This window comes from Mauremys mutica, chromosome 25 (assembly GCF_020497125.1).
Source record: "Mauremys mutica isolate MM-2020 ecotype Southern chromosome 25, ASM2049712v1, whole genome shotgun sequence".
NCBI classification, from domain to species: domain Eukaryota; kingdom Metazoa; phylum Chordata; order Testudines; family Geoemydidae; genus Mauremys; species Mauremys mutica.
Genome location: NC_059096.1, coordinates 15,911,230 through 15,924,807, shown reverse-complemented (window position 1 = coordinate 15,924,807; position 13,578 = coordinate 15,911,230). Strand labels below are relative to the sequence as shown.

The window sequence follows — 13,578 nt, the reverse complement described above, 5'->3', positions numbered from 1 at the left end:
CTGCTCCCATTGACTGCTCTACTTCCCTGGGCCCTTCTTCCTCCTCAACAGCACAGGAGCTGTCTAAGCGGAGGTGGGACAATTCTACAGTGTCCCGGAAAGCCTCATCAACATACCTCTCTGCCTCTCTCAGCTCTTCCAGTTCTGCCACCCTGGCCTCCAAAGTCCGTACATGGTCTCTGAGGGCCAGGAGCTCCTTGCACCGACTGCACACATACGCCACCCGCCCACAGGGCAGGTAATCATACATGTGACAGTCAGCGCAATAAACTGGATAGCCCCCACTCTGCTGCTGGGCTTCTGCCTGCATTGTCTCCTAGTGAGTGAAAGGGTGGTGATCCCGGCAATTACAGACTAACGTCGGTACCGGGCAAATTAGTTGAAACAATAGTAAAGAATAAAATTGTCAAACACATAGGAAAACATAAACTCTTGAGCAATAGTCAACATGGTTTCTGTAAAGGGAAATCGTGTCTTACTAATCTATTAGAGTTCTTTGAAGGGGTCAACAAACATGTGGACAAGGGGGATCCGGTGGACATAGTGTGCTTAGATTTCCAGAAAGCCTTTGACAAGGTCCCTCGTCAAAGGCTCTTACGTAAATTAAGCTGTCATGGGATAAAAGGGAAGGTCCTTTCATGGATTGAGAACTGGTTAAAGGACAGGGAACAAAGGGTAGGAATTAATGGTAAATTCTCCGAATGGAGAGGGGTAACTAGTGGTGTTCCCCAAGGGTCAGTCCTAGGACCAATCCTATTGAATTTATTCATAAATGATCTGGAGAAAGGGGTAAACAGTCGGGTGGCAAAGTTTGCAGATGATACTAAACTACTCAAGATAGTTAAGACCAAAGCAGATTGTGAAGAACTTCAAAAAGATCTCACAAAACTAAGTGATTGGGCAACAAAATGGCAAATGAAATTTAATGTGGATAAATGTAAAGTAATGCACATTGGAAAAAATAACCCCAACTATACATACAACATGATGGGGGCTAATTTAGCTACAACGAGTCAGGAAAAAGATCTTGGGGTTATCGTGGATAGTTCTCTGAAGATGTCCACGCAGTGTGCAGAGGCGGTCAAAAAAGCAAACAGGAAGTTAGGAATCATTAAAAAGGGGATAGAGAATAAGACTGAGAATATATTATTGCCCTTATATAAATCCATGGTACGCCCACATCTCGAATACTGTGTACAGATGTGGTCTCCTCACCTCAAAAAAGATATTCTAGCACTAGAAAAGGTTCAGAAAAGAGCAACTAAAATGATTAGGGGTTTAGAGAGGGTCCCATATGAGGAAAGATTAAAGAGGCTAGGACTCTTCAGTTTGGAAAAGAGAAGACTAAAGGGGGACATGATATAGGTATATAAAATCATGAGTGATGTTGAGAAAGTGGATAAGGAAAAGTTATTTACTTATTCCCATAATACAAGAACTAGGGGTCACCAAATGAAATTAATAGGCAGCAGGTTTAAAACAAATAAAAGGAAGTTCTTCTTCACGCAGCGCACAGTCGACTTGTGGAACTCCTTACCTGAGGAGGTTGTGAAGGCTAGGACTATAACAATGTTTAAAAGGGGACTGGATAAATTAATGGTGGCTAAGTCCATAAATGGCTGTTAGCCAGGATGGGTAAGAATGGTGTCCCTAGCCTCTGTTCGTCAGAGGATGGAGATGGATGGCAGGAAAGAGATCACTTGATCATTACCTGTTAGGTTCAGGAAAGCGGGGGGGGGGGGCGGGGGCGGGAAGAAACGGCGCGGTTGGAGTAGCAAAGCGGGGGGGGGGAACAACACAAAAACGGTGCCACTGGAGAAGCAAAGCTGGGGGGGAACACGGCGCGGCTGGAGCGGCAAAGGGAGGGGGAAACACGGCGCGGCTGGAGCGACAAAGGGGGGCGGGCGGGGGGAGAAACAACGGCGTGGCCGGCAAAGAAGGGGAAAACAAAACAAAAAACCCTACAGGGCAGCCGGAGCAGCCAACAAAAAAAAAAAAAGAAAAAGAAAAAAAAGCGACTCTGCTGCCCCAAGCACGAGCTTGCTCAGCTGGTGCCTGGGCAGGACACAGGAGAGTGGGTCTCTGGAGGGGCTTGTGGGGGGGCTCTGGGCAGTGAGGGGATGGAGGACAGTGGGCAGTGGGGCGCTGGGCGGTGGGCAGTGGAGGAGGTTTGTGTGTTTCAGGGTGTTCAGCAGTGGGGGGTCTGTGGGCAGAGGGGCGCTGAGCAGTGGGCAGTGGAGGAGGTTTGTGTGTTTCAGGGTGTTTGGCAGTGGGGGGTCTGTGGGCAGAGGGGCGCTGAGCAGTGGGCAGTGGAGGAGGTTTGTGTGTTTCAGGGTGTTCGGCAGTGGGGGGTCTGTGGGCAGAGGGGCGCTGAGCAGTGGGCAGTGGAGGAGGTTTGTGTGTTTCAGGGTGTTTGGCAGTGGGGGGTCTGTGGGCAGAGGGGCGCTGAGCAGTGGGCAGTGGAGGAGGTTTGTGTGTTTCAGGGTGTTCGGCAGTGGGGGGTCTGTGGGCAGAGGGGCGCTGGGCAGTGGGCAGTGGAGGAGGTTTGTGTGTTTCAGGGTGTTCAGCAGTGGGGGGTCTGTGGGCAGAGGGGCGCTGGGCAGTGGGCAGTGGAGGAGGTTTGTGTGTTTCAGGGTGTTCAGCAGTGGGGGGTCTGTGGGCAGAGGGGCGCTGGGCAGTGGGCAGTGGAGGAGGTTTGTGTGTTTCAGGGTGTTCGGCAGTGGGGGGTCTGTCGGCAGTGGGGCGCTGGGCGGTGGGCAGTGGAGGAGGTTTGTGTGTTTCAGGGTGTTCGGCAGGGGGGGTCTGTGGGCAGAGGGGCGCTGGGCAGTGGGGAGTGGAGGAGGTTTGTGTGTTTCAGGGTGTTCGGCAGTGGGGGGTCTGTGGGCAGAGGGGCGCTGGGCAGTGGGCAGTGGAGGAGGTTTGTGTGTTTCAGGGTGTTCGGCAGTGGGGGGTCTGTGGGTAGAGGGGCGCTGGGCAGTGGGCAGTGGAGGAGGTTTGTGTGTTTCAGGGTGTTCGGCAGTGGGGGGTCTGTGGGCAGAGGGGCGCTGGGCAGTGGGCAGTGGAGGAGGTTTGTGTGTTTCAGGGTGTTCGGCAGTGGGGGGTCTGTGGGCAGAGGGGCCCTGGGCAGTGGGCAGTGGAGGAGGTTTGTGTGTTTCAGGGTGTTTGGCAGTGGGGGGTCTGTGGGCAGAGGGGCGCTGGGCAGTGGGCAGTGGAGGAGGTTTGTGTGTTTCAGGGTGTTTGGCAGTGGGGGGTCTGTGGGCAGAGGGGCGCTGGGCAGTGGGCAGTGGAGGAGGTTTGTGTGTTTCAGGGTGTTCGGCAGTGGGGGGTCTGTGGGCAGAGGGGCGCTGGGCAGTGGGCAGTGGAGGAGGTTTGTGTGTTTCAGGGTGTTCGGCAGTGGGGGGTCTGTGGGCAGAGGGGCGCTGGGCAGTGGGCAGTGGAGGAGGTTTGTGTGTTTCAGGGTGTTCGGCAGTGGGGGGTCTGTGGGCAGAGGGGCGCTGGGCAGTGGGCAGTGGAGGAGGTTTGTGTGTTTCAGGGTGTTCGGCAGTGGGGGGTCTGTGGGCAGAGAGGCGCTGGGCAGTGGGCAGTGGAGGAGGTTTGTGTGTTTCAGGGTGTTCAGCAGTGGGGGGGTCTGTGGGCAGAGGGGCGCTGGGCAGTGGGCAGTGGAGGAGGTTTGTGTGTTTCAGGGTGTTTGGCAGTGGGGGGTCTGTGGGTAGAGGGGCGCTGGGCAGTGGGCAGTGGAGGAGGTTTGTGTGTTTCAGGGTGTTCAGCAGTGGAGGGTCTGTGGGCAGAGGGGCGCTGGGCAGTGGGCAGTGGAGGAGGTTTGTGTGTTTCAGGGTGTTCGGCAGTGGGGGTCTGTGGGCAGAGGGGCGCTGGGCAGTGGGCAGTGGAGGAGGTTTGTGTGTTTCAGGGTGTTTGGCAGTGGAGGGTCTGTGGGCAGAGGGGCGCTGGGCAGTGGGGAGTGGAGGAGGTTTCTGTGTTTCAGGGTGTTTGGCAGTGGGGGGTCTGTGGGCAGAGGGGCGCTGGGCAGTGGAGGAGGTTTGTGTGTTTCAGGGTGTTTGGCAGTGAGGGGTCTGTGGGCAGAGGGGCGCTGGGCAGTGGGCAGTGGAGGAGGTTTGTGTGTTTCAGGGTGTTTGGCAGTGAGGGGTCTGTGGGCAGAGGGGCGCTGGGCAGTGGGCAGTGGAGGAGGTTTGTGTGTTTCAGGGTGTTTGGCAGTGGGGGTCTGTGGGCAGAGGGGCGCTGGCCAGTGGGCAGTGGAGGAGGTTTGTGTGTTTCAGGGTGTTTGGCAGTGGGGGGTCTGTGGGCAGAGGGGCGCTGGGCAGTGGGCAGTGGAGGAGGTTTGTGTGTTTCAGGGTGTTCGGCAGTGGGGGATCTGTGGGCAGAGGGGCGCTGGGCAGTGGGCAGTGGAGGAGGTTTGTGTGTTTCAGGGTGTTCGGCAGTGGGGGGTCTGTGGGCAGAGGGGCGCTGGGCAGTGGGGAGTGGAGGAGGTTTGTGTGTTTCAGGGTGTTCAGCAGTGGGGGGGTCTGTGGGCAGAGGGGCGCTGGGCAGTGGGCAGTGGAGGAGGTTTGTGTGTTTCAGGGTGTTTGGCAGTGGGGGGTCTGTGGGTAGAGGGGCGCTGGGCAGTGGGCAGTGGAGGAGGTTTGTGTGTTTCAGGGTGTTCAGCAGTGGAGGGTCTGTGGGCAGAGGGGCGCTGGGCAGTGGGCAGTGGAGGAGGTTTGTGTGTTTCAGGGTGTTCGGCAGTGGGGGTCTGTGGGCAGAGGGGCGCTGGGCAGTGGGCAGTGGAGGAGGTTTGTGTGTTTCAGGGTGTTTGGCAGTGGAGGGTCTGTGGGCAGAGGGGCGCTGGGCAGTGGGGAGTGGAGGAGGTTTCTGTGTTTCAGGGTGTTTGGCAGTGGGGGGTCTGTGGGCAGAGGGGCGCTGGGCAGTGGAGGAGGTTTGTGTGTTTCAGGGTGTTTGGCAGTGAGGGGTCTGTGGGCAGAGGGGCGCTGGGCAGTGGGCAGTGGAGGAGGTTTGTGTGTTTCAGGGTGTTTGGCAGTGAGGGGTCTGTGGGCAGAGGGGCGCTGGGCAGTGGGCAGTGGAGGAGGTTTGTGTGTTTCAGGGTGTTTGGCAGTGGGGGTCTGTGGGCAGAGGGGCGCTGGCCAGTGGGCAGTGGAGGAGGTTTGTGTGTTTCAGGGTGTTTGGCAGTGGGGGGTCTGTGGGCAGTGGGCCGCTGGGCAGTGGGCAGTGGAGGAGGTTTGTGTGTTTCAGGGTGTTTGGCAGTGAGGGGATGGAGGATGGTGGGCAGAGGGGCACTGGGCAGTGGGCAGTGGAGGAGGTTTGTGTGTTTCAGGGTGTTCGGCAGTGGGGGGTCTGTGGGTAGAGGGGCGCTGGGCAGTGGGCAGTGGAGGAGGTTTGTGTGTTTCAGGGTGTTCGGCAGTGGGGGGTCTGTGGGCAGAGGGGCGCTGGGCAGTGGGCAGTGGAGGAGGTTTGTGTGTTTCAGGGTGTTCGGCAGTGGGGGGTCTGTGGGCAGAGGGGCGCTGGGCAGTGGGCAGTGGAGGAGGTTTGTGTGTTTCAGGGTGTTTGGCAGTGGGGGTCTGTGGGCAGAGGGGCGCTGGGCAGTGGGCAGTGGAGGAGGTTTGTTTGTTTCAGGGTGTTTGGCAGTGGGGGTCTGTGGGCCGAGGGGCACTGGGCAGTGGGCAGTGGAGGAGGTTTGTGTGTTTCAGGGTGTTTGGCAGTGGGGGTCTGTGGGCCGAGGGGCACTGGGCAGTGGGCAGTGGAGGAGGTTTGTGTGTTTCAGGGTGTTTGGCAGTGGGGGTCTGTGGGCCGAGGGGCACTGGGCAGTGGGCAGTGGAGGAGGTTTGTGTGTTTCAGGGTGTTTGGCAGTGGGGGGTCTGTGGGTAGAGGGGCGCTGGGCAGTGGGCAGTGGAGGAGGTTTGTGTGTTTCAGGGTGTTCAGCAGTGGAGGGTCTGTGGGCAGAGGGGCGCTGGGCAGTGGGCAGTGGAGGAGGTTTGTGTGTTTCAGGGTGTTCGGCAGTGGGGGTCTGTGGGCAGAGGGGCGCTGGGCAGTGGGCAGTGGAGGAGGTTTGTGTGTTTCAGGGTGTTTGGCAGTGGAGGGTCTGTGGGCAGAGGGGCGCTGGGCAGTGGGGAGTGGAGGAGGTTTCTGTGTTTCAGGGTGTTTGGCAGTGGGGGGTCTGTGGGCAGAGGGGCGCTGGGCAGTGGAGGAGGTTTGTGTGTTTCAGGGTGTTTGGCAGTGAGGGGTCTGTGGGCAGAGGGGCGCTGGGCAGTGGGCAGTGGAGGAGGTTTGTGTGTTTCAGGGTGTTTGGCAGTGAGGGGTCTGTGGGCAGAGGGGCGCTGGGCAGTGGGCAGTGGAGGAGGTTTGTGTGTTTCAGGGTGTTTGGCAGTGAGGGGTCTGTGGGCAGAGGGGCGCTGGGCAGTGGGCAGTGGAGGAGGTTTGTGTGTTTCAGGGTGTTTGGCAGTGGGGGTCTGTGGGCAGAGGGGCGCTGGCCAGTGGGCAGTGGAGGAGGTTTGTGTGTTTCAGGGTGTTTGGCAGTGGGGGGTCTGTGGGCAGTGGGCCGCTGGGCAGTGGGCAGTGGAGGAGGTTTGTGTGTTTCAGGGTGTTTGGCAGTGAGGGGATGGAGGATGGTGGGCAGAGGGGCACTGGGCAGTGGGCAGTGGAGGAGGTTTGTGTGTTTCAGGGTGTTCGGCAGTGGGGGGTCTGTGGGTAGAGGGGCGCTGGGCAGTGGGCAGTGGAGGAGGTTTGTGTGTTTCAGGGTGTTCGGCAGTGGGGGGTCTGTGGGCAGAGGGGCGCTGGGCAGTGGGCAGTGGAGGAGGTTTGTGTGTTTCAGGGTGTTCGGCAGTGGGGGGTCTGTGGGCAGAGGGGCGCTGGGCAGTGGGCAGTGGAGGAGGTTTGTGTGTTTCAGGGTGTTTGGCAGTGGGGGTCTGTGGGCAGAGGGGCGCTGGGCAGTGGGCAGTGGAGGAGGTTTGTTTGTTTCAGGGTGTTTGGCAGTGGGGGTCTGTGGGCCGAGGGGCACTGGGCAGTGGGCAGTGGAGGAGGTTTGTGTGTTTCAGGGTGTTTGGCAGTGGGGGTCTGTGGGCCGAGGGGCACTGGGCAGTGGGCAGTGGAGGAGGTTTGTGTGTTTCAGGGTGTTTGGCAGTGGGGGTCTGTGGGCCGAGGGGCACTGGGCAGTGGGCAGTGGAGGAGGTTTGTGTGTTTCAGGGTGTTTGGCAGTGGGGGGTCTGTGGGTAGAGGGGCGCTGGGCAGTGGGCAGTGGAGGAGGTTTGTGTGTTTCAGGGTGTTCAGCAGTGGAGGGTCTGTGGGCAGAGGGGCGCTGGGCAGTGGGCAGTGGAGGAGGTTTGTGTGTTTCAGGGTGTTCGGCAGTGGGGGTCTGTGGGCAGAGGGGCGCTGGGCAGTGGGCAGTGGAGGAGGTTTGTGTGTTTCAGGGTGTTTGGCAGTGGAGGGTCTGTGGGCAGAGGGGCGCTGGGCAGTGGGGAGTGGAGGAGGTTTCTGTGTTTCAGGGTGTTTGGCAGTGGGGGGTCTGTGGGCAGAGGGGCGCTGGGCAGTGGAGGAGGTTTGTGTGTTTCAGGGTGTTTGGCAGTGAGGGGTCTGTGGGCAGAGGGGCGCTGGGCAGTGGGCAGTGGAGGAGGTTTGTGTGTTTCAGGGTGTTTGGCAGTGAGGGGTCGGTGGGCAGAGGGGCGCTGGGCAGTGGGCAGTGGAGGAGGTTTGTGTGTTTCAGGGTGTTTGGCAGTGGGGGTCTGTGGGCAGAGGGGCGCTGGCCAGTGGGCAGTGGAGGAGGTTTGTGTGTTTCAGGGTGTTTGGCAGTGGGGGGTCTGTGGGCAGTGGGCCGCTGGGCAGTGGGCAGTGGAGGAGGTTTGTGTGTTTCAGGGTGTTTGGCAGTGAGGGGATGGAGGATGGTGGGCAGAGGGGCACTGGGCAGTGGGCAGTGGAGGAGGTTTGTGTGTTTCAGGGTGTTCGGCAGTGGGGGGTCTGTGGGAAGAGGGGCGCTGGGCAGTGGGCAGTGGAGGAGGTTTGTGTGTTTCAGGGTGGTGGGCAGTGGGGGGTCTGTGGGCAGAGGGGCGCTGGGCAGTGGGCAGTGGAGGAGGTTTGTGTGTTTCAGGGTGTTCGGCAGTGGGGGGTCTGTGGGCAGAGGGGCGCTGGGCAGTGGGCAGTGGAGGAGGTTTGTGTGTTTCAGGGTGTTTGGCAGTGGGGGTCTGTGGGCAGAGGGGCGCTGGGCAGTGGGCAGTGGAGGAGGTTTGTTTGTTTCAGGGTGTTTGGCAGTGGGGGTCTGTGGGCCGAGGGGCACTGGGCAGTGGGCAGTGGAGGAGGTTTGTGTGTTTCAGGGTGTTTGGCAGTGGGGGTCTGTGGGCCGAGGGGCACTGGGCAGTGGGCAGTGGAGGAGGTTTGTGTGTTTCAGGGTGTTTGGCAGTGGGGGTCTGTGGGCCGAGGGGCGCTGGGGTGCCTAAAAGTTAAAAGTGGCGATTTGGAGCTCCAAGCCGCTGCGAGCGCTGGGGGCCACCCCACAGCTCCCGGCCACCAGGGTCGGCAGGGGACAGGGGGCTTGGAACGGCGAGATGCAGGCGGCAGGGGACGCTGGAGCTCTGAGCCCCTGCAAGTGGTGCAGGGGAACTTGTAGCCAGGGGCCCCGCAGCTGCCCAGCCCCCGGGAGCGGCGTGGGGACCCTGCCTAGGGGCACACAAGGTATAAATCCGGCCTTGCCTAGGAGGGAGCCCAGCTGCCGGGGGTGCAGCGTGTACTAAGAGCTGAAGGGTCATGGGATGGAGGAGCTAGGACGAGGGAGGTTAGGGCAGAGAGGGCAGCAGGGAGCGCAAGGAGAATATGAACAGAGAAGTGTTCACCTGCTCTGGCCAGGAGAGTCAGAGAGTTTTAAGGCCAGAAGGGACCACCATGATCACCCAGTCTGACCTCCCAGGCAAGCCAGCAGTAGGAATTCATTCCTGCTTCCAGTCAAATAGCTGTAGCTGAACCTGAGCATCTCTTTAAGGGGCCCATTCGTGCCTGTGGTGAGGGCCCGTCTCAGCTGCGTGAAGGGCCCAGTACCCAGAAGTGAGGAGAATCAGAGGCATGCAGGGCTCTGGGCCAGTGGAGACATAGGTGGGGGCAGGTTGCTAGGGAGAGAGGTGGGAGGCGAAAGGGAAGATCCTGTTTGCAAAGTGGCTAGAGGTTGGGGGAGAGGCGGGAGAGGAGGACTGAGGGATGCAGGGAAGGACTGGGGCCCAGCGCCGGCTGTGCTGTGCTCAGTTTCCAGGCTGTGGCTGGAGGCAGAGAAGTGACCATAGTGAAAGGGGACATTGGTGGAATAGTTTAAGCTTTCTCCATCTCTGCGTCGTTCTGAAAGGAATAACAAGCGCCAGGCATCTTTTCTGGGAGCCGCACTCCAGGGCTGGGGTGGAGGGAAATGCTGCATGTGCTGCGCCCGGCCTTGGCAAGGACTCGGGGGAGGAGGGGAGCCTGTGACACGCCAGAGAGATTTTCCTTGACCTGGTTGTAAATTATTCAGCATGTTTATCATGATCACCATTTTGACCAACTGTGTGTTCATGACAATGAGCGACCCGCCACCGTGGGCCAAGAACGTGGAGTAAGTTCCTTTCCTCCCATCGCTGCTTGGCCTCCTGATGGCACTGGAGAGGGTGGCCCCCTTCACTGCGTGGCTGCTCCTTACAGAAATCTGTCCTGCTTATCAGACAGGGGCCTGAGGGGAAGGTGTGGAGGGGCCTTGGGAAATGGGCATGTGTAGTTTGGAGACCACCGGACTGAGCTGTCGCCATGTTTGCGATCTCAGAACCCAAGTTTGTGTCCAGCTCTAGACTTTGCAACCACAGGCACATTTCTGAACAACCTCCCACCACTACTCACCGCAGCTCAGCTACAGGACAGACAGGGCTCCGAGAAGGCAGCAGGTTTTTGAGGGCTCAGCACCCACAATTTGGGGCCAGATTACCATGGCTCAGCACCCACTATCAGTGCCAGATTTTCCAAAGAGCCTCCCATTTAGGTGCCTAAACAGGGGCTGAAGTTTTCAAAACACCCAGCAGCCCCAGTGGTGACACTAATGGCCTGGACCCGCGTGCCCTCACCATGCTGAGCTCATTTGGAAATGCAGCTCATGGTGCTGAAAGCAGTGTTGGTAGGGAGTGGCCATCTGTATAAAGGCTCCCAATTTTGCTAATGCTAGCAGAGCTCAACTGCTGTCAGCAGCCATGGGAAATGATTGATAAGACATATTTTCCAACCCTTTTCCCATGAAGGTCTCAGGACCCATTTTTCCCACATACACACAACATTTTTGCAAGTGTCTTGGATAGTTTTCCCTTTGAGCTGCTTGTCTTGTCTACTTATCATAAGTCACTGTTTCTGCTTTCAGATACACCTTCACTGGGATATACACCTTTGAGTCCATGATAAAGATAGCAGCCAGAGGATTTTGCATTGACCAATTTACATTCCTACGTGACCCGTGGAACTGGCTGGATTTCAGTGTTATCATTATGGCGTAAGTATACTCAGTAAGGGACATGGCTCAAGCAGGAAGCCTAGCTAACCAAGTTGTAACATTGTTGGTATAGGATGAATTGGAAACAAATGTATGGAAAATTGCAAGAGATGTTAGACCTGGTATCGTCTACTCTGGGGTTATGCCCCAATTCCTGCACTTGATGGCCAGTCACTGCAGTAGCCACACCCCAAATGTAGACAAGGAGAGCTGTGATTGCATCGGTGGAGCTAACCCCAGTGCCAAGCAGGGTTAAACTTCACTGGGGTATATTGTGACTTTCCTTGTCTATACTTGGGGTTTTGCTCTGGTTGTTGGCCCCCTATGGCCAGGATTGGAGCACATCTCCAAAGCAGACAAAGCCCACCTAGGTCACCTTGCCTGTCCCTCTCAGTCAGGTCTGGCTTGTTACCTCGCTTTGCCCAGAAAGAATCAAACTGTGCTACTTCCTACCCATATTTCTAGTCTTTCTGCAGTGACTCTCTTCCTATTATTTCTCTGTCCTCATTAGTGTTCACACCACACCCCTTCAATATCCACTGGGCCCAGTTAATGTGCTGGCTACTTTCTCTTCCAGGTGGGCAGTGAAGATGTTAAATTTAACAAATTTGATGGGGGGGCCAGGAGGCTCTGTGCGCTGCTCTCGTCCGCAGGCACTGTCCTCCCACCAGCTCCTACTGGCCGCGGAGCCGGTGCTCGGGGCGGGGGCAGCATGTAGAGCCCTGTGGCCCCCCCGCCTAGGAGCCGGACATGCTGGCCACTTCCAGGGCACAGTGCGGTGCCAGGGCAGGTAGGAAGCCTGCCTTAGACCTGCAGCACTGCTGACCAGACTTTTAACGGCCCAGTCAGCAGTGCTGACTGGAGTTGCCAGGGTCCCTTTTCGAATGGGCATTCCGGTGGAAAACCGGACACCTGGCAACCCTACCCCAGATCCCAAAGGCATCATCCACAGTGGCCTCATGACAGTGTGACTACCACATCCTAAGATTTGTCCGCACCGGCTAGTGCACAGTAGGGAGGCCACTAGTCCAGGATTAAACTGGATGGCCCTCTTTTTGAGAGGTTTGCCACGCCTGGTACTTGGACACAACTGGACATGGTTTTGTCCCGTGTCAGATGGGTGACACTGCTCTGCCCCAGCCCACTCTTAAAAATGGCATCACTGGAATGCAGGGTGACCTCGAATGCACCGTGTGTGCAAAGTCACACTGGTGGGGGTGAGGTGGCGCACTCTGAAAGATGGTGCCCCCTCCGCATGTGGCATGACCTCGCACCCACCACCATGCCAGTGAGGGCAGAGTTATCACCGGCGGGGGCAGGGTCACACCATTCCCAGAAGTACCGGAATGTCTGGTGTTGTGGGAAGGTGGAGTGGCCACCTTATGCACCAATATAATAAGGGACTTGATCTTCCTTGGCTTGAAACCAGAGTAAGCCGCACCAGTGCAGCATGTGGACATGAGGAATTTCATTGAATCATAGGATTGGAAGGGACCTTGAGAGGTCATCTAGTCCAGCCCCCTGCACTCAAGGCAGAACTAAAGATTATCTAGACCATGCCTGACAGGTGTTTGTCTAACCTGCTCTTAAAAACCTCCAGTGAATGCAGGGGGCATTTCTGTGTTGTGTTTGTACCTAGCGCAGTGGGGCCATGTCCAAGACTGGAGCTCAAGGATGCTATCATCATCATCATCATCAGGAATCAATCAGTATAGCTCACCTGCTGTAAAACTTCCCAGTGTAGACAAAACCACAGGCACCTTGCTCCTGGGAGCTTTCTCCAGCCTTCTCAAGGCAACACAGCTCCAGACCTTCCCCCCTTAGTCTTTGCAAGTAGCTGTGAAGTGCTAATGAGTCCTCTTCAGGCACTCACAGCAGCACACAGCCTGTAGGCTCCCTCGGTGGTAACGCTGCAGGTTGGCAGATCTACTTCTTTTGTCTCTGAAAGTGACCATGACCTAGAGTGCTGTGAAAACACTCCTCACCTTCAGCCACTGCAGCAGAGCAAAGTTTGAATCCTTCTGAATCCTCCTTTCTCCTCACCTCCCCCAGTTACACCACAGAGTTTGTGGATTTGGGAAATGTCTCAGCTCTACGAACGTTCCGTGTCCTCCGTGCACTGAAAACAATCACCGTGATTCCAGGTAGGTCAAGGAGCATTTGCCTTCCAAACCATCTCCGTTCCTTTCCACATTTTAAGCTTTACCTTGAAAAACCAGCCGGCTTGCAGATCTTTGACCTGCACCTTGGATTGTCCCACCAGTGCAAAGTGAGTGTGGAACACTCTTGTTCCTGTGTGACACTGTTTTATACCCACTTTGCACTCACTGTCACTGGCATAACTGACTATACAGGTTGGAGGATAGTGGAGAAAATGGCCCCTTGCCTGTTGAGAGGCGAAGGCATTTTTCTTTGAATTTGGGGCATTATGTCATTGGTAGTGCTAAAAGCTCCAGCAGCATTGCCAGACCAGTTATAAGACCCTGCTTTTGCTTGTGCATAACTTTGCAAAAAAAGTCCTTTTGAGCTGACAATTTCCATGTCCCAAAGTAGTTTTTTTGCCTTTGAAAACTTTGAGAAAAATGCATTTAATTGTTTTGCATTATTTTGTGTCTTTAAAAGAAAGGAATACGTTTCAGACTTTGACTGTCTATGCTTGGAGCTCAGGTGTGTTCCCAGCTCATGTAGACATACTCGCATTCACTCTCATTGGGCTAAAAACAGTAGAGTAGCTGCGGTAGCACAGGCAGTGGTGAGGCTAGCTGCCCAGTGCACAAACCTGTCTGGACCCTGTAGGCGTGTATTGGCGGGAGCTAAGCTAGGCCACCACTTGCCATTGACTGTGCTAGTGTGGCTACACTACTATTTTTAGCACACTAGCTTGATAAGATCTAGCACAAGGGTGTCTGCATGAGCTGGGAATCACACACCTAGCTCCAAGTGTAGATGTAGCCTTTAGGGTCAAATCCTGCTGATTTTTATAAATGTGGGTGAGTCCCATTCATTCAGTGGGGCTATTCATGAGGAGAGATTAATCAGACTGGGACTGTTCCGCTTGGAAAAGAGCTGACTAAGGGGGATAGGATAGAGGTCTA

At 56.7% G+C, this 13,578-nt stretch overlaps 1 protein-coding gene across 1 annotated transcript in view; it reads left to right on the top strand.

Annotated features, from left to right (window-relative positions):
* The window catches only part of LOC123356413 (sodium channel protein type 4 subunit alpha-like), a 140,856-nt gene that overhangs the window by 21,833 nt on the left and 105,445 nt on the right, over positions 1 to 13,578 (top strand). The window contains exons 3-5 of the mRNA XM_044999658.1: positions 9,479 to 9,568; positions 10,355 to 10,483; positions 12,536 to 12,627. Coding sequence (XP_044855593.1) covers positions 9,479 to 9,568; positions 10,355 to 10,483; positions 12,536 to 12,627 — 311 coding nt within the window. The remainder of the gene's footprint in view (positions 1 to 9,478; positions 9,569 to 10,354; positions 10,484 to 12,535; positions 12,628 to 13,578) is intronic.